This window comes from Volvox carteri (assembly GCF_000143455.1).
Source record: "Volvox carteri f. nagariensis unplaced genomic scaffold VOLCAscaffold_21, whole genome shotgun sequence".
Lineage (NCBI taxonomy): Eukaryota > Viridiplantae > Chlorophyta > Chlorophyceae > Chlamydomonadales > Volvocaceae > Volvox > Volvox carteri.
The window spans coordinates 1,336,116-1,352,928 of NW_003307564.1; the positions used below are offsets into that span (position 1 = coordinate 1,336,116).

The window sequence follows — 16,813 nt, forward strand, 5'->3', positions numbered from 1 at the left end:
GCTGGGGGAACGGCAGTGCGGACTCCCAACACTCCGTGTGGGGGGAAACCCCACTCACGCTCAAAACCTCCCCCGAAACCGCCTTTTCCACAGAGGCCCCTGGCCCACCGTACATTTGTCCATCCCAACAGGATCATCGGTTTACCTCTTGTAAACTTAAATTGCAGCCGCGCAGTCTTGCGGTCCACAAATCGAGGTCCTTTCCATCGCCTCCAAATTAAGACCCCAGGTTAAGACCCACACACGCATTTTTCCAGGTAGCCTCAGCGCCTCAGCCTCAGATGAGGGTTCCCCCCTACCCAGGCCATTTATGTAATATGACGTATGTAGACGTACCGCATCGGAATCAAAACATGGGCAATCGGATGTATGTATGTGTACGGCGGAGGTCGTGTGTCGTACACACGTGGCCAGTGGCCTTTGGCTGCTTCACTTGATGACATCTAAAAGAGCCCGACCGGATCATCCACGGCTAGCAGCTCAGCCGCCAAGGAAGTGTCGGCGCCGCGCAGCAGCGGAAGCTGCTGCTGAAGCCGCTGCTGCTGCTGCTGCTGCTGCTGCTGCTGCTGCCTTTTGAAGCGGTGCCTCTCGGGCTGCAAGCTATGGCGCACAAACAGGCGGTCACGGTGACGCAGCGGCGGCTGCCGCTGATGAGGATGATGAGGGTGCCGAGGGTGCCGTGGTGGCTGGCCGTCCCCCAGTCCCTCCTCCTGCTGCTGGTGCTGGTGCTGGTGCTGTAGTGGTGCAATGTTGGGCGCTTGAACGGCCCCTGACTGTGGTAGCAGTAGCTGCTGCTGCTGCGGCGGCGGCGGCGGCGGCGGCTGTAGCACCGCCAGGGACAGTGAATCGTCTGTGCCGCCGACGCCGACGCCTCTCATCGTCAACGATGCCGGCATCGACCAGCGCCCAAACTCGGGTTGCATGGATCCATTCAGGTCTCCGGACAACACGCAGCAGCTGCTGCGGTTATTGTTATTATCGCCGCCACTGCCGCCGCCGCCACTGCCGCCGCCGCTGCCGCCGCCGCCGCTGCCGCAGTTAAGCTGTGCCAAAAGTGATGATGCCTCGCCGCCACTGCCGCCACCCCCAGAGCTCGCCTTTGTCAGCCCTAACAGCCGGGCCAGCACCTCCTGCTGCTCCATTTGCTGCTGCATCAACGCAACCTGATGCTCGTGCATGAGCCGCAACTCCCCCCACAGCCTCCGCTGCTGCAGAAGCGCCATGTCGAGGAAGTCCCCATCAGGCAATGAAGCCCCCCCAACAGGCAACTGCGAAGCCGCCGCCGCCACCCCGGCACCCGCGGGGCTGCCGCCGGCGCTGCTGGAGGGAAGCTCCGGCGGCGACGTGTACGGGAAAGTACGGCAGCTGTTGTGGCTCATGCTTGGGTCCGCATCTGAAGTTGGTCTGTGGCCAGCAACGAAAGAGGACGTTTGCATCTGCTGCGGCTGTGGCTGTGGTTGTGGCGGCGGCTGCTCTTGCTGTTGCTGAAGCGCATGCAGTTGTTGTTGATGCTGCTGCGGTAACGGCTGCAGGGCCGCGTTGTTCGTGGAAGCTGCCACTTCAGGCAATGTAGCATTGCTCGTTCTCGAAACGACGGCTACTTCCGTCGGGGTTGCGGCTGAAGCTGTAGCTGCGGCTGCGACGGCCAAGGTGTTCATGGTGGTGTCGGTGGTGATTGCCATGGCGGTGGCGGTGGTGGGAACAACGTCACTGGTCAGGGTGCAGGTGCAGCTGGAAGCCGTTGCCAACTGGGGAAATGGACTGGTGGTGGGCGCGGCGGCAACGGCCGCCCCCGGGGCCTGATGCCCCACTCCAAGACATGGCAACCCTGCCCAGCCAGGAGGCTGCTGCTGCTGCTGCTGCTGCATCATCAGCTGTTGCTCCTTCTGCTGCGGCAGACACTGTAAGTGCTGTTGCTCTACCTGCTGTTTCTGCTGCAGCTGTAGCTGCGGCACTTGCTGGCCCCCGGGGAGCAGAGGCCCCTCAGCTCCATCCTCAGCAGCCGCCGGCACGACGACATGCACGGCACTCGGCGTCCAGGCTGATGCTACAGCGTAGTCCTTCGGCAGCTGCAGCTGCTGCACTTGCTGCTGTTGCTGCTGCCAAGTCCTGGGCTCACCTTCGCCTCCGCCGCCTCCACAGCCGCTGCCGCCGGCGCCGTCCCCTTCTTCCTCGCCTCGCCTTAGCGGTGAGGCTGACGCCGCCGTTGCCGCCGCCGTTAAGTGGTACGATGATAGCGGGTAGCAGGTGCTTGCGGCGCCGCCGCCGGGGCCCTTTACCGCTGGCCAAGACCCGTTGTCTGCACCAGCGCCTGCCGCCGCCGCCGCCGCCGGCCGCTGCCGCATTATAGTACCCTGCTGCTCCACCACTTGCTGCGCCGCTGTGACGGCGGCGGCGCCGCCGCCGCCAGTAGCTGCGCTGCTGCCTGGCTGCAACAGCTGTTGGCCAGGTACTTGAGGCGTCATTGCAATTGTGGCGGAGGCTGGCAGCGGCGGCGGCGATGCCGCCGGCTTGGTGCTACAGCCACCTATGAGATCCCCCAGGAGCAGCTGTAGCTGCTCTTCCGTCTCCTCGCCAACTGCCTTCTTCCTGATGGACCTCGTGGCAGTGCTACTGCCCGAGCCCGGCGATGACTCCAATGATGACTTCCCGACTGCTACTGCTGCTACTGCTGGATCCCGCTGCCGCTCCCGTTCCCGAACGCACCGCTGTCGCCGGCTTTGAGCTACTGCCCCTACTGCTGCTATTGGATTGGCTGCTGGCACGTCTCCCGTTGCCGCAGCGGTTGATTCGGCTCCCGGTACTCGTACTGCCGCTCCTTTCGGTGCCCCCGCCGCCGCCGCCGCCGTCACCAAGGCTGGGGCTGCCCCTGCGGCTGCACACGTCTCCTGCTGCGTGGAGGTGAGTGTTAGCTGCTGCTGCTGCTGTCCTTGTTGCTGTTGCCCTTGTTGTTGCTGCTGCTGTCCTTGTTGCTGTTGTTGTTGCTGCTGCTGCTGTTGTATTAGTATCGACTGTTGCTGTATTAGCATCTGCTGCTGCTGTAGCTGCAGCTGTAGCTGTAGCTGCACTAACTGTTCCTGAATGTGAGCAGAAGGCTGCTGCTGCTGCTGCTGTCGGCATACCGTGCTGCCGCTGCGGGTACTCCACATGGGCTCACTTTGAGCGCTGCGAACCCACATGGGCAAGAGCTGCTGAAACGAGTCCGGATGAGATCCGCCGGCGCCGGCGGCGGCGCCGCCGCCGCCAATTTGCAGCTGTAGCAGCGGCGGCGACGGCTGCAGCAGCAGCGGCATGGACCCCGCCGCGGCCGTCACCAGCTCTTCTCCTGTCGTGGGTGACCTTGCCGCCAGGGCGCCGGCGGCGGCAGCGTCAGCGACAATGGCGGCGGCGTGGGCGCCTTGCACGCCCCCCCTTGACGACGGGACCCACCCCGCGACAGTTGAAGAGCGCGTGAAAGGACCTGGAGGCGCTACTGCTGTTACAGCTATCTTCCCTGGTGCTACTGCCGCCAGGGATGACGTTGACGGCGCCCCGTACACACCCGGCGAGCTGCGGTTTGCCGTCGCGGCGTCGGCGGTGATGAGAGACGGCAGTAGCGGCGGCAGCAGCAGCGTGACTTGCGGCTCCGTTTGCGCCGACGGCTGCGGCGGCGGCGGCGGCCTAAGCGGAACCGCCGGCGTCATTGTTGCCGTCGTCCAGGGAACGACAGCCACGTCAGCATCACGATGATGACGTGTCAGTCCTTCCACCTCCTCCAAAACGCCACCCAGCAGCACCCGAATGTCATCATCGTCGTCGCCGCTGTCGGGCTTCCCTTCAGAGCCCCACTCTGCCGCCAGCTTTGCGATCAAGATGCTATCACCTTGAGACGCTGCGCTGACGGCATCGGCTTTTGCTGCGCCGCCGTCGGCGGCATTTGCGTCACCTGCCGTACCTTCTGGCCCTGCCGCTGCCGCCGTCGTTGCAAACGTGGCCGTCGCCGCCGCCGCCGCCGCTGCGGCCGTGCCCTTGGTGGAATCGAATCCACGACGCTCGGCCTTCTCGTCCAGGACGAGCGCACCAAGGACGAGCATCGTCGCCCCCCGCGGTGTCAATGGCGCGGAATCGCGCCCCACTCCGCCGCATGCAGCAGTAGCAGCAGTGCGAGCAGTAGCAGTAGAAAACGGTGACGGCAACAACGCGCACGTTGTAAAAAGCTCAGCCGCCGCCGACGGCGACGACGCTGCCGTTGCCACGGCCAAGGAGGACCGTCGACCAATGCTGCTCCCTTCCCCCTGCGCAAGTGCGAGCTGCCGTTGCCCCATCGGCGACGCCTGAAGGGGCTTTTCGCCGCCGCCGCTGCCAATGTCTCCATCTTCAACCATACCCGCAGGACCACCACCATCGCTACCAACGTCCTCCGAAACCAGTCCAAAATCCCGCCGTACAACCCCGATGGGCGACCCAGGCCTGTCTTCTGAAGCTCCCCTTGCGTCATGGGCGCTGCTCTGCCCACCTAGGTTGTCGCGCTGCCGCAAATGGCAAAGCTGCCGCTGCTGCCATAGCTGCTGCTGCTGCTGCTGATAATAATGATGATGATCCAGAGAGCCTTGCAATTGCAATCCTCCTCCGTGGGAAAAAGGTGATGGCAGTAACGTTGTCCCTGCCGCCGCCGCCCCCGCCACTGCTTTCGCCACGGCAGCGTCAAGCGCCGGCTCAGTCGGGCCCGCGCTGCTGCAGTGCCGTACGCTCGCAGCGGCACCATCGTCGTCGCCCCCCGTCGCCGCCGCCGCGTCCTCAAACACAAAGCTCCGCCGCCGCTTGAAGCTGCCAAAGCTACCGACACTCTGCAAGCCCGTGAAGCTGCCGCCGCCGCCAGTGGCGCGGGGCCCAGCACCCAGCACCGAGGGTCCCGCCGCGGCGGCGGCGGCGCTGCGCCTGTAGAAAATGCTGCCCGTACTGTTGCACCGAAGCTCCGCCGACAGCTGATGCTGGCTCGCGACTTCCTGCGGCGGCGGCGCCGACATGCGGCTAAACAACGGGCAAGCGGCGGCGGCTGCCGCATTCACTCCGCCGCCGCTGCCGCCGCTGTACCCGCCTGACCTCTTAAATCCCTCATCGGTCGGTCCGTCATCCGTACCCCACCAGCCGCCGTCGCAATCTCGCGGCAAGCCGCCGCCGTCACCGTCGACCCCATCAGGCCCGCCGCCGCCGCCGCTGCTACTGTCCCCGCCGCCGCCGCTGCCACTATCCCCACCGCCGCCGCCGCTACCCACCGACGATGCTCCGCGTGGCAAGCTGGCCTGTCTAGACTGCAGGATACGCTGTAGCGAGGGTTCGTAACACAGGTACGGCTGGTGCACGACGGCGGCGGTACCGCCGTACTTCATAAACTTGCGGCCTTGCAACATCTGAAGCATGTTTCGCTGCTGCTGCTGCTGCTGCTGTTGCTGCTCCTGTTGCTGCTCCTGTAGCGGAAGCTGATCCCCAGCTAACAGCCACTCTGAATGGCCACCGTTGCAGCGGTTTCGGAGCGCGGCGGCCAGAAATGGGGATATTGCAGCTGAGGGCGGGGCTACGGCCCAGGCAATGCCGGAGGCGCCATTCGGTTGACACAGGACTGACGGTGCAGAACAGCGGGCAAAGGGACTCAGCCGTGACGCTGCTGGTACGGCGGCGGCGGCGGGACCCTCTGCGGATGTTGCCCACGCTGGCGGGCGGCACGGTAACGGAGCGGCAGCCGACGCCGACGCCTGCGCGCCAACGCTGCTCGAGGAGCAGCTTATACAGCTGGCCGTTGCAGGCGATGCAGCCATGACTGCTGTAGATCCAGCTGCAGCTGCAGCGGCGCCGCCGTCGGCAGTGACATGAATCTGTCCTCCCCAAACGGCTCCCATGCCGCCCCCCGCCGCCGTCGCCGTCAGCGCCGTCGAGGCTGCTGGTGCGTCCTCGCCGCCGCCAGCGGCGGTGCTATGAGCCCCCAGAGCGCCCCATGAAGGCGTCTGCGGCAAGGGGTGGGACGTGGCGTCTGAAACCACACAAGCACAGTGGGGCATTGCTGCGGCCGCCAACGCCACTACCGCTGCCGGCGCCAGGGCCGCTGCTGCGACGGCTGCTCTGTTCGACGGCTCAAAGGTTGCGGTTTTCTTCGATACGGCGGCCGGCGCGTGCGACAACGGCTCCGAAACCGGCTTGGCCAGCTGCGCTACGGGCGTTACTGCGACGGCCGCATCAGGGGGCGTCTCAGACGCAGGTGACGGACGGGCGAAATGGCGGGCAGCTGCGTGGGTTGATATCCATGATGAATCGGTGGTGGCAGTGGCAGTGGCGGTGGCGGGGCCCACTTCCATTGCCGTCGCTGCTGTCCTTGTTGCCGCCGCCACCGCGGCCGCCGTCACTGCTGCTGGTGCTGGTGCTGCTGGTGCTGGTTTGAGCACAGGCGGCAGGGTGACCAGCGGCAGGGAGCGCTTGCGGATCGCGGATATGACAGCGGTGCTGCTATCGTACAGTGACGACGTGCATGCCGTACCCATACCGCGCTGGCGAGCGCGGTTTTTGATCAGCATCATGCGGCAGGTGCTGCGGGCCGTGCGAGAGGAGACGGCCGGAGGAACGTGTGGGATCGGGTTAATGAGAGGTTCGATAACCGACATGATTTTTGGGGTCACGGTCTTGGGCAGTGTCACGGGGACTGGTGGACGTGGATCATCTGAAGGGCCACAGAAGAACCCTAGCGCTGCACAAGTATGCCCAACCCGAGCATCATCCTACTAAATTGCAGGTTATCTACGGCGTTATGTACCGCTAAGACATAGTAAGAAGTCCGCAGGCCTCACACGCACCGATTAGAGCCATGGAACTCCTTCAGCGGGTGGAACCTGCTGCACTGTTGGCAAAATCGCGAAGCCACTCCATCGACCAATATAACTGGAGCCTTTATGTGCAAATTGCACAAGCGGAAGCGCTGATGGGTCTTTGGCGCCGACGTCAGGTCGCTGGTGCAGCCGGAAACCTGCAATTATGCGAACTCCTCAGAACTCCTCAGCATTCCGTTTCTCCCGTCAGAATACAGACACTATGATCGTGAAAGTCGCACTTATTGCACAGAAACTCTCTCGAACGCAACGCCGTCAGGCCTGCGGGCCTGCAATTAATGGCTACGATACCTTGCAGCGTAAAGGCGCCGATCCCCTCCGACACCCAAGCATGGAATCAATGCAGGTGCCTTCATGCTTAGTCCAAATAACGGGTAAACCCTCCGCAGCCTCATAGTCTTGGCTCTCTCCCTGTTCCGCCTCCATTCCCAGCACGATCAAGCTGCCTACTACTTTAAACTTTGCACACGGCTTTAGGTTCGGCTTGTGCGACTCATAGCGTTATGTCGACTGGAATGAACTGTTAAGCCTGCTGCAAGAGGTTATCATCATTCCAGGCAAAGAGCCAAACGTCGTCATGGTATTGCCTAATGAATTACCATGTACTGTTTGAGAGTGGGTACACGTGCGATAGGCAACGTGGAACCTTGGAAAGGGCACGACTGTGATTATTAAAATCCATTAGGTCACCCAGCGCGATGGACAATATCACATAAATTATTTCGCAGGTTTACGGCTGTAACAATATTAATAAGGAGCTCAAGCCTATGGGTTAACCACGTGGATTGCAGTAAAGCAAAGCATATACCTGTTCCTGCAAAGTCATGTGCGCAAGCAGGTGGAGCTAATGCTTTTTTACATTTCATGCTAAGGCAACCATGCGTGGCCTCCATCAGCACACAAGACCCGCTGGATGTGCCGCCGTACTTCCCCCGGTAAATCCCACTGTTTGAACCCAAGAAAAAACGCACGTCCCTCAAACATAGGCGACTACACAAAAGCCATCCTTGTTCGCAATTAATTAATGTTAGCACATCTCGTCAGATCGCGCCAATCGACATCGCTCGCTGCCAAAACTGTTTTCCGGAGGACCTCGCCCACAGCCACCTCCTGCACTCTACACTCCAAGCACGTTACACGTAACTAAACGTTACGTGGTCATTCTAAATCCACCCCCTGCAATAATCATCTGCCTTGAAACAGCGTTTTTGAAACATCTGTCGTCCCGCAGGCAATTAAAGCCAGACGTTGCCTCTGTTGCCGCACATGCCGGCCTCAAGCGCCGAGCGAGACGCCATCTTTTGGGCCCAAAGATGCGGCTCCAATTAAGCTCCCGCCACAAGCTGCAGGTCCAGCAGCTCGTCCTGTACGACATCACGGGCGAAAGGCACTTACACTTAAATTACGCTACGAAACTGGATTCCAACAGGCATGCCACCATAGAGTTTTGCGTTTTAACAACAAAGGACCTCAGCCTCTGGAGATGACAGTGGGAAAATGTTTTTATCTAGAGGTCCACACCGCCCAGGCGATCATTGCGGGGAGCACCCAATTCCACGTCTTCACACATTTCATCGCAAAGCCGTCAGCCCCGAAACCCCAAGCGGTTCATTATTACCTCGGAGATGGTCATAATCTTGCAGTCGGACTTGGGCGTTGCAACGCAGAGAAGCGTGTAGCCCTTCTCCGCCACGTCATCCGATAACATGGAACCGCTCTGATCCACCTTGCCACTCACCTGCGGTTTACACACGTTCGAAGTAGGTAAAGCCGAATATACAACAAGATGCCTAATGCAGGTTACACAGCGACCGTACGGTGGATACCGACAGGCTGGTGGTTTGGCAGGCAGGCAAACAAGAGTCCATGGGTAAGACTGCAAAGTGCAAAACCTGCTTGGCTGCAATTTGGGTTACTCGCCGTACTTTTAAAGGGCAAAGACACAGGTCTGCTCCATATGCGCCGGGGCGAGACAATATAAGCCCAGTAAAGCAGTGGGGTTGGACAGCACACTGGGTGAGAACAAAGCACAAAAACAAGGCAAAACCGACCCGAATGCTCAAACAACGGCCCAGAAATGGCGGAACGGGGGATATAGTCCAAAAACATCACCCGGACAGGGAACACGGCAATTGGCTGAGGCATACAGGCCAACATGCCTGGGCTGCGCGGGGATTAAAAGGCGCCCAGCCTAGGGCGCCCAAGCTTCCCGTTCCCGGATGCATCACACTCAACCTATTCCTGGAAGGAAATGCGGGTAGACGCACGATGGGCGTTCGTCTCCCCGAACCCACCAGCTTTGCCGGACACGTCATGCACACGCCCAGTTTGCAGTCGTGCGGGAGGTCGATCCCCTTATCCAGAGCCACGGACAAAATGGACTCGCCCTCGGGTACTGCCAGATCAAACTTCTTGCCTTCGTGCTCAACTTCAATCTGTGGGCAATGGCACATGCACGAATTGTGTGGCCGGGAGGATTTTGCCTGGCATCGTCAGGAATGGCAGGTGTCCAGTTGCCAGGTTGCGGAAAGCATTCTTGCCATGCTTTCTCCTAAATGATGAGGTCAAAGGAACTAAGGAACACTGCTTTCCTACGTTAATGTAAACTGACCTTGTAGGTCGTCCGGGTGGCCCGCGCGGGGATGCAAAAGCTGCGCGCCGGGCGCTGAATTCCAAACGCCTTTGGTTGGCAGGCTCGGAGGCTACGTGATGAGGTCGTGGCCATCGCAGACATTTTCGCACAACACTGGAAACTGAACTGCGTGCCGCAGGTAATTACAATCCTAAATATCAATTGACAAAGATTAAAGCGTTGCTTTTGTCCTGTAATTTGATAGCAATAAAACAGGAAAAGGTTATAATTAGCGACTGATTTGTGCTTGCATCTTGCAGCCGTACAGTCGTTCGCGACAATTTATGGCTCGGGCTAGCGGCTAGGCGCACACTCCTGGTTTTGTAACGCGATTTTGCGCCTTGCCGATGGTGGTGTTGATCAACTTCCCCGTTACTCCTTCCTGCTTTTCGTAAGGGTAATTTTGCTGCTCTGATATTCATTCTCCGTCTGAGGCAACTAAGCCCAAATGGCGTCCAGACCTTTTATCAAATGCTTCTCCTTACGATTTGTTCGAAGCTGCATGAGCACAACCGTGAACTGTTCCGCGTGGAATGGGTTCCGTGCTTTGGCGACCTGGGGAGCTACATTGCAGGAAAACAGCTCCCCAGCCGCGGGCACGAATCCACAAGATTGCTCTTCCTTCAACATGGTGGGCAGATGGTCCTACGCGTTTTATTGACCTTACCGGCCAGTAACTCCCACGTCGGAGTCCTTCATGTGGTCGTCTGACGCCTTTCCTTACGTCCAAGGCCATCATTATTATCCTGCGCACCCCCTTATCCCCCTTCCTCAAAACATCATCTTCAACGCACGCTCTCCCTCGCGCTGCGGGCCATGGGGTGCGGTGCAGGAAAAGCTAGCTACCCTTAGCACCCCCTCCCCCAACATCAACATCAACGCCTCACACGCTTTCCCTTCCCACTCCCTCCCCTCCCCGACGAAATGCTCATCTGGTCAGCGTCGTCGCTTTCGTTCCTCTTAACCCACACCGGCCCACATACCCATCCCCGCATATTTTTACCTTTGCCCTAGGTAAAACTTCTTCACCTCACCCATATCCCCCCGAGAACATTCAAAGTCATCATAAGATCTGATACGCAACCATGTCTCAGCCTTTCCCAGATTTCCACATAGCATCTTGATGCCTTGCCGACCGACATCAGGGAGTATCCCGTCTGAGCCCAGAGCGGCAGGCCACAACCTCAACTACAACCACAACCTCGACAACGGCAGAGCCACAACCTCAACAACGCAACGATCACCCTCAGGCGCCGCTCGACTACTGCCGCTGCAGCGCGCCCTCCCCGATCTTCAGAACAGGCCCGGTTACCAGCGCCGCCGCCATGTGCTCCTCGTCCTCCTCGTCCTCCTCACCTTCACCATGCACAGTCACTGCGGCTATTGGCGGTTGTGCAACCTCCGGTGCAGCTGCAGCCACAGCTACAGCTACCGGCCGCCGTCAGGGCCGCGAACGCACAGTTAGCAGCGCCGCCGCGGTCACAGTCGGCGCCTTTTCCCGGCAACCAGGGTTGGTCATCGCCGACAGTGACGATGCTAGAAGAGCTGATAGGATCAGCAGCAGCTGTAGCATTGATAGATGCAGCAGTAGCACGAGCAGGCAGTGGCAGTGGCAGTGGCATTACAGGGCAGGCAGTGGCATCGCCAACAACGCAAGCTACAGCACGAATAGTGCTACTGCCGGCGGCGGCACCGGGGGCACTGGGGGCCCGGGGGAATTCCGGGGTGACGACAGCGTCGCAGCGGGTCTGCGGCCTGACCCCGGAGATGCACGAGGGGATTCGTCGGAGAACAGCAGTACGACAGCGGCGGCGGCAGCAGCAGCAGCAGCAGCCGATTCGTTGGCGACAGCAGCAGCAGCAGCGGGCGGCTCTGGCAGCTCTGGCGGCGGCGATGGCAATCGTGGTGGCGGCGGCGGCGACATGGGGGCAACACTTGGCCAGATTCAGCCGCGCCTCATGCTGGTGTTCACGTGCGGCAAGTGCGAAACGCGAAGCACAAAGTCCTTCAGCAAGTGAGTCGGCTCTTGAGAGGGTCAGTGCTGGTTGGCGGTTGGCAGTTGGTGGTTGTGCGATAGGGCAGGATCGGACAGGTAAGATATACGCGCGAGCGAAGAGGATGGAGCCAGGAGGAGGAGCAGGCCAGGGGCGGAGCAGACGCGCGTGCGCTTGCCGGGTCGGGAGCGCAAAGAACAGGAAATGCTGCTTTTATCGTAACTTCTTTTGCGATTACGTCTAGCCTAATAACATGACACACTCTTTATCACGATATTGATGTCTTAGCGGATAAAGATTGTGCGTGTCGTCTTTTTCCTGTGGATTTCCCGATAGTAAATTAATGTAATGCATACTGTTCGTCAGTCTAGAAATTTACGCATACATCGCATTGGCGTACGACGGCTACAGCTACGGCTTTGCGATGCAGGCAGTCGTACACTCATGGTGTCGTACTCGTCCGGTGCCCCGGCTGTCGGAAGCTGCACCTTGTCGCGGTATGTGGCTGGGTGGCTGGCGCTGGTTGATTGGTTGGTTGGCTGGTTCGGCGTCCAGGAAGTCTGGGCAACAAACTTGCCGGTTGCTTGGGTGTTGTTGGCTTAATCGATTGTTTCCTGCTGGAGTCTACAAGCGAAGCTGAGTGTCGCGGAGCTTGCAGGCAGGGTTTTGGAGCGGCATCGGTAGTATGTATGTATGTATATATGTGTGGGGAGCGATTATGAGCGAATATGTATGCATTTCCCAAGTGAAATCGTTTTCCCTTTGCACCCATTGCTGCTGCTGCCGCCGCCGCAACCTAGCTACCAGGCGCTATATGTCAACGCCCTGGGCCATAATGGTTACCGCGTTTGATGATGGTCGTGGTCGTGGTAATGTGCTGGTTGTCATCATCTGCTTGTCTGTCTGTATATACGTATATACACGTGTGCAGGACCATCTAGGTTGGTTTGGGGAGCAGCCGTTCATGTTGCACGATTTCATGGCGCATCAAGGTGAGAGGTCTCACGCCGTGCACCGCCGCACTGCCGTACGTACGTTGCCATACCGTCTGCCATGCCATATGCATGTCACGCATATCATATGGATCAGGATTCACGTAATCCACGCACCGCTATGAATTGGAATTGGGATATTGTCGGCGGCATAACGGCGATTTCTTAGGCTACTGCTCTTGCTACTGCTCTTGCTGCAGCAACGGGTACGACTGCGTGCTAGAATTAAAACTGCCTCTGACTTTCATCACCTTACTTTATAGGTAAGGACATCGTCCCGGTGACCATGAGGAACGGAAACACTACTCGCAATGGTGACGGGGAACTGACTACCACGTCAGAGGCGACGACGACGACGGCGGTGTTGGCGGCGGATGCTGCTGCGGCGACAGCTGCGGCGACGACGGCAGTGTCGTCGTCCTCACCGTCGGCGTCGCCGTCAGGGATTCCAAGCTTGGCGGCTCGTACCGCCGCCGCCGCTGCAGCCGTCGAGGTGTCTGAAGGCGGTGTGTTCGAGCTTGGCTCTGAGCTGCAGGTACGTACACGTGCACGCGATATGTGCGCGTTCATGTCTGTCTGTCCGTCTGTCTGTCTATGATGGGTGCACAAACACGCAGGCGTATAATATTGCTTGTTATACGCATACATGTTCTACATGCTGGTCGGAGGGCCATATTAAATCTACTGTGTCATAGGAGTGCTTATGGAGTGTTTATACGCGTGTACAGTACCTGCTGTTGCTGCTGCTGTTGTTTTCGGGCCGTAATCCATTTTTACCATCTTCCGGTCTCCACCGTGGCATAGCCTGTCCCGTCGCAGGTTCGAAACGCGCTGGCGGCGGCTCGTGAAATGCAGAGGTAAATATGAAGATGTATACGTAAAGTAGGCAGCAGGATGGGTGGATGAGGATCAAGGTTTCTACGCGGATGACGTTTTGTTTCCTGGCAACGACACCGGGGTGCATGGGGGAGCTGCTCAACATTGTGGACATGTTCTGTGATGATTTTTGAGATGCGGCCAATTGTGTCGAAATGTGGATGCGTCGCTTTTGTGAGCGACAGCGACACAAGGAGTGCTGTTCAAGCATTGCGTAATGAGTTCAGATGGTGCGGCCGCACCGGTAAGGAGGGTGCGCAATATCTGGGTTTAGTGTATGGACCAGAACGGCCGTTTCATGCCTGCCGCCAGAAGTTGTACGACACAGCTAGGGCAGCTAAGTTCACGCTGAGTACGAAATTTGATAAGCTAAAGTTGTTCACCCCGGATGTCAGGATGAGGTGTTTCGATATGCAGGTACGAGCAGTATGGTTGTACGGTTGTCAAGTGTGGCTGCTGCGGCATTGATAGCCATATTGTACATGAGAAGCACGTCCTGCTGGACTGTCCGGTGTACGACGAACCAGATCTGATATGTACGCTGATATGAAGTGGGAACCTGAGTGTCTGGCAAAGATGCTAGAACATATCTCCTCTTAGCACGGCCAGCTGAAGCGACGCGCGATGCAAGTATACGTGACGAACCGAAATGCCCCACGCTTCGTATGAAAAAAAAGGGCAACAAACGCACAAATAGCCCTAGAAGCGAGGACTGCAGTATAGCGAAAGCACAGAAGAGCGAAATACGGACGGCGGCGAGACAAGGGCTCGGATCGGCGGCCACGGAAGCCATGGGTGACTCACCGGTCACCCTCGAGTCCCTTATGACTTTTATAAAGTCAGAATTTGAACGCTTCAACCAGAACTGGCAGCAACAGCTGCCGGTGAAGGTGGAGCAGCTAAAGGGAGAGCTCAAGAAGGAGCTCAAAGAGGAGATCATGGGGGAGCTGCAGGTGGACCAAACAGAGAAGCTTTTCCGCCAGGGTCGGCTCTTGGTGCGGACAAAGCCTTCGCTAGTTGAGCAACTGCCGCAGAAGTTGAGGCAGTCACTCCGCGCCAGAAATCAGTACGCGGAGATTGGGGTTGACATCTCACCGTGGCTGGACACCCGGGCGGCTGCACCGACCCTAAAGCTGACGGAGGTGGGCCGCTTCAAGGGCATGGCCATGGTGGACGTCATTTTCCACGCAGACAGCCGGGGGTTTGTCATCCAAGCCCTCCTGCATCTACGGCGCCAGCTGGGAGCCAACGCTAACAACTTCATCATTCAGGACTCGCTGACGAAGCGAGGCCTGGAGCTGAAGACACAGCGGACAGCCACATTCATTTGGCTACACGACACTGAGAAACGCGACGTCCGCTGGGTACACGGTGTTGACATAGCGGTGAAGAACAACGGGACATGGCAGCCATACACTGGACCGTGGCAGCCAAGCCACGCACCGAACGGCAACGGTTCAGCAACAGGTGCAAATACAACATCGATCGGTGGTGGGACTGGAGCGAGTGGAAGTGGAGGCAGTGGGCGAGCGTGGAGAGGCAGCGACCGCGGGCGAGAGCAGGGCGGTCCCCTGGGAGGGGCACCCCCCTCCCCGGGGGGTACGACAATGGACACCGCCTAGGAAGCCAACCGGAGGTATGAACCGCTTCGTATAGTCCAATGGAATATACGTGGTGTGACCGACTGGAAACTGGAACAGCGTGAACTACTTCGACTCGCCTTGTGTTACGACATTGTTGTACTTACTGAAACGCACGGGTCACTTGTGGGTAGGCTATCTCGGCTGATACCTAATGGGTCTTGCTGCTATCTTGCTGGGAAGTCTAGAGAACGGGGGGGTGTTTGCGTTTGGGTGCATCAGCGGATCGCACGTCATGTTACTCACTGCACATCGACAGACGCGCCAAGAGGCATGAACAGTGTCTGGCTGAGAATTCACGGTGAAGCCCTGAATTTTGGAGGGAATGGTTTGGTTATTGGCGCCTGCTACGCTGCACCGCTCGGATCTCGGGCTTACACAACTAATGGACGAAGACCACAGGATAGTGTAACACGACGTGTCATGGACAGGGTGTGGTCGCTGGTGAGACGATATCAGCAACCTGGGGACGAGGTTTTGTTGATGGGGGACCTTAACTCCAGGGTAGCGGAGATCCGTGAACTGCCAGATGTTGATGGGGACGCTGAGTTAGCGGATTATGTTCAGGCTGAGCTGGGGCAAGCCAACCTATTGCGTTCTATTCCGCCACGCCTTTCAGAAGACAAAACTGATAATGTGTTCGGAAGAGCCCTGGCTACCTTGTGTCAGGAAATGGAGATGGTTGTTTTGAACGGGCGGGTCCAGGGAGATTTGCAAGGGGCGTGTACTTTTTGGAGTCCGACGGGGAACGGCAGCAGCATGATTGATCTCTTCGTAGCATCACCCGCCCTTTTCTTCAAGTCGAACCAATTGCGCGTGCTAGACATTCCTGTCGCACTAACCGGCGAGAGAGTTGGTAGCCTCATGAGTGACCACTGCCCAGTGTCGCTCGAGCTGGGGGTGCTGCACGAGGGCGTCAACCCAACTAGAAGGGACAAACCTACGACACGTTTTGAGGTCCAACACAAAGGCCGGTACGAGAGCATGTTTGCTGCTGATGATGCCCCCGCTGTGCGGCGCATTTCAGATGCTGTTAGCAAACTTGGAGGCGAACTCGACAGCACCGCGTTTGTTGAAGTACTCACTCGAGCCTGTTCATCAGCGTTGGAGAGGGCTTTTTGCAAACGGTGCCCAGCACCCAAGCGTGTGAGGGAAGAAAAGGATGCGCCCTGGTGGACCCAGGAATGCGCAGCGGCACGCAGCGACATGTTGCTGCAAAAGGCACATATGAGGGCGCAGGGACTACTTGCTGATGAGCAGGCGCGGCATATCTTTACACTCCTGCGCTCTCGCTACCAGAGGATTAGGAAGGAGGCAATGGCTGCCCATCGTGTATCGCATTTTACTTCGTTTCTTGAGGAGTGCAAAGGGAATCCGCGTGCATTGTGGCGGCAACTTAACCAGGGGGCGACACCTGATTGCCCAATACGTGACGTCAACAGCTGGCGCGATTATTTTGACGCACTATACAACGACGAGATCAACGCTTTTAATGAGGTTAGAGCGGATTACATGATGAACCTCGTAAATGGGTGCTCACTTACAATACCGCGCGGCTGGGCTGGTGAGAGCTGCTTAGCCCGAAATCAGAGAGTAGCTGCTGCGGCGGCCCCCGTTTACCTTGGCAGAGGTCATTGCTGCACTAAAAATGCTGGGCAACAATAAATCCCCAGGACTTGAAAGGGCCCCTGCTGAGTGCTATAAGTATGCCACTAGAAAGGTGGGCGAAAAGGAAGAGATGGTGCTTGCACCGTATTTGCTGCGTCTGTTGGAACATATCCGGTCGACTGGGGATTACCCAAGGCAGTTCGAGATATCCGCCCTC

General features: G+C 58.6%; 2 protein-coding genes across 2 annotated transcripts; both read right to left on the reverse strand.

The window, feature by feature from the left end:
- Window positions 1-6,811: 6,811 nt before the first annotated feature.
- On the reverse strand, window positions 6,812-6,994 carry VOLCADRAFT_60922 (uncharacterized protein; the record flags this gene model as incomplete). Its single annotated transcript, XM_002951043.1, has 1 exon — window positions 6,812-6,994. A coding segment is annotated over one exon (183 nt), but the record flags the coding sequence as incomplete, so codon positions are not given.
- Window positions 6,995-7,511: 517 nt separating this feature from the next.
- On the reverse strand, window positions 7,512-9,687 carry VOLCADRAFT_74853 (uncharacterized protein). Its single transcript, XM_002951044.1, has 4 exons — window positions 9,466-9,687; window positions 9,149-9,289; window positions 8,473-8,592; window positions 7,512-8,218 (listed from the first exon to the last, which is right to left on the reverse strand). Exons 1-4 carry the CDS (start codon window positions 9,586-9,588, stop codon window positions 8,180-8,182), a joined length of 423 nt encoding a protein of 140 aa, XP_002951090.1. The 5' UTR covers window positions 9,589-9,687; the 3' UTR covers window positions 7,512-8,179.
- Between the last annotated feature and the right edge of the window lie 7,126 nt (window positions 9,688-16,813).

Excerpts from the sequence above, each read along its gene's own strand:
- VOLCADRAFT_74853 (XM_002951044.1), bottom strand. The coding sequence starts at position 9,588 with ATGTCTGCGATGGCCACGACCTCATCACGTAGCCTCCGAGCCTGCCAA. Across the intron at positions 8,593-9,148 it reads TGACGTGTCCGGCAAAGCTG|GTGAGTGGCAAGGTGGATCA; the intron begins GTGGGTTCGGGG and ends TGTAAACCGCAG. Across the intron at positions 8,219-8,472 it reads AGATTATGACCATCTCCGAG|GACGAGCTGCTGGACCTGCA; the intron begins GTAATAATGAAC and ends GATGTCGTACAG.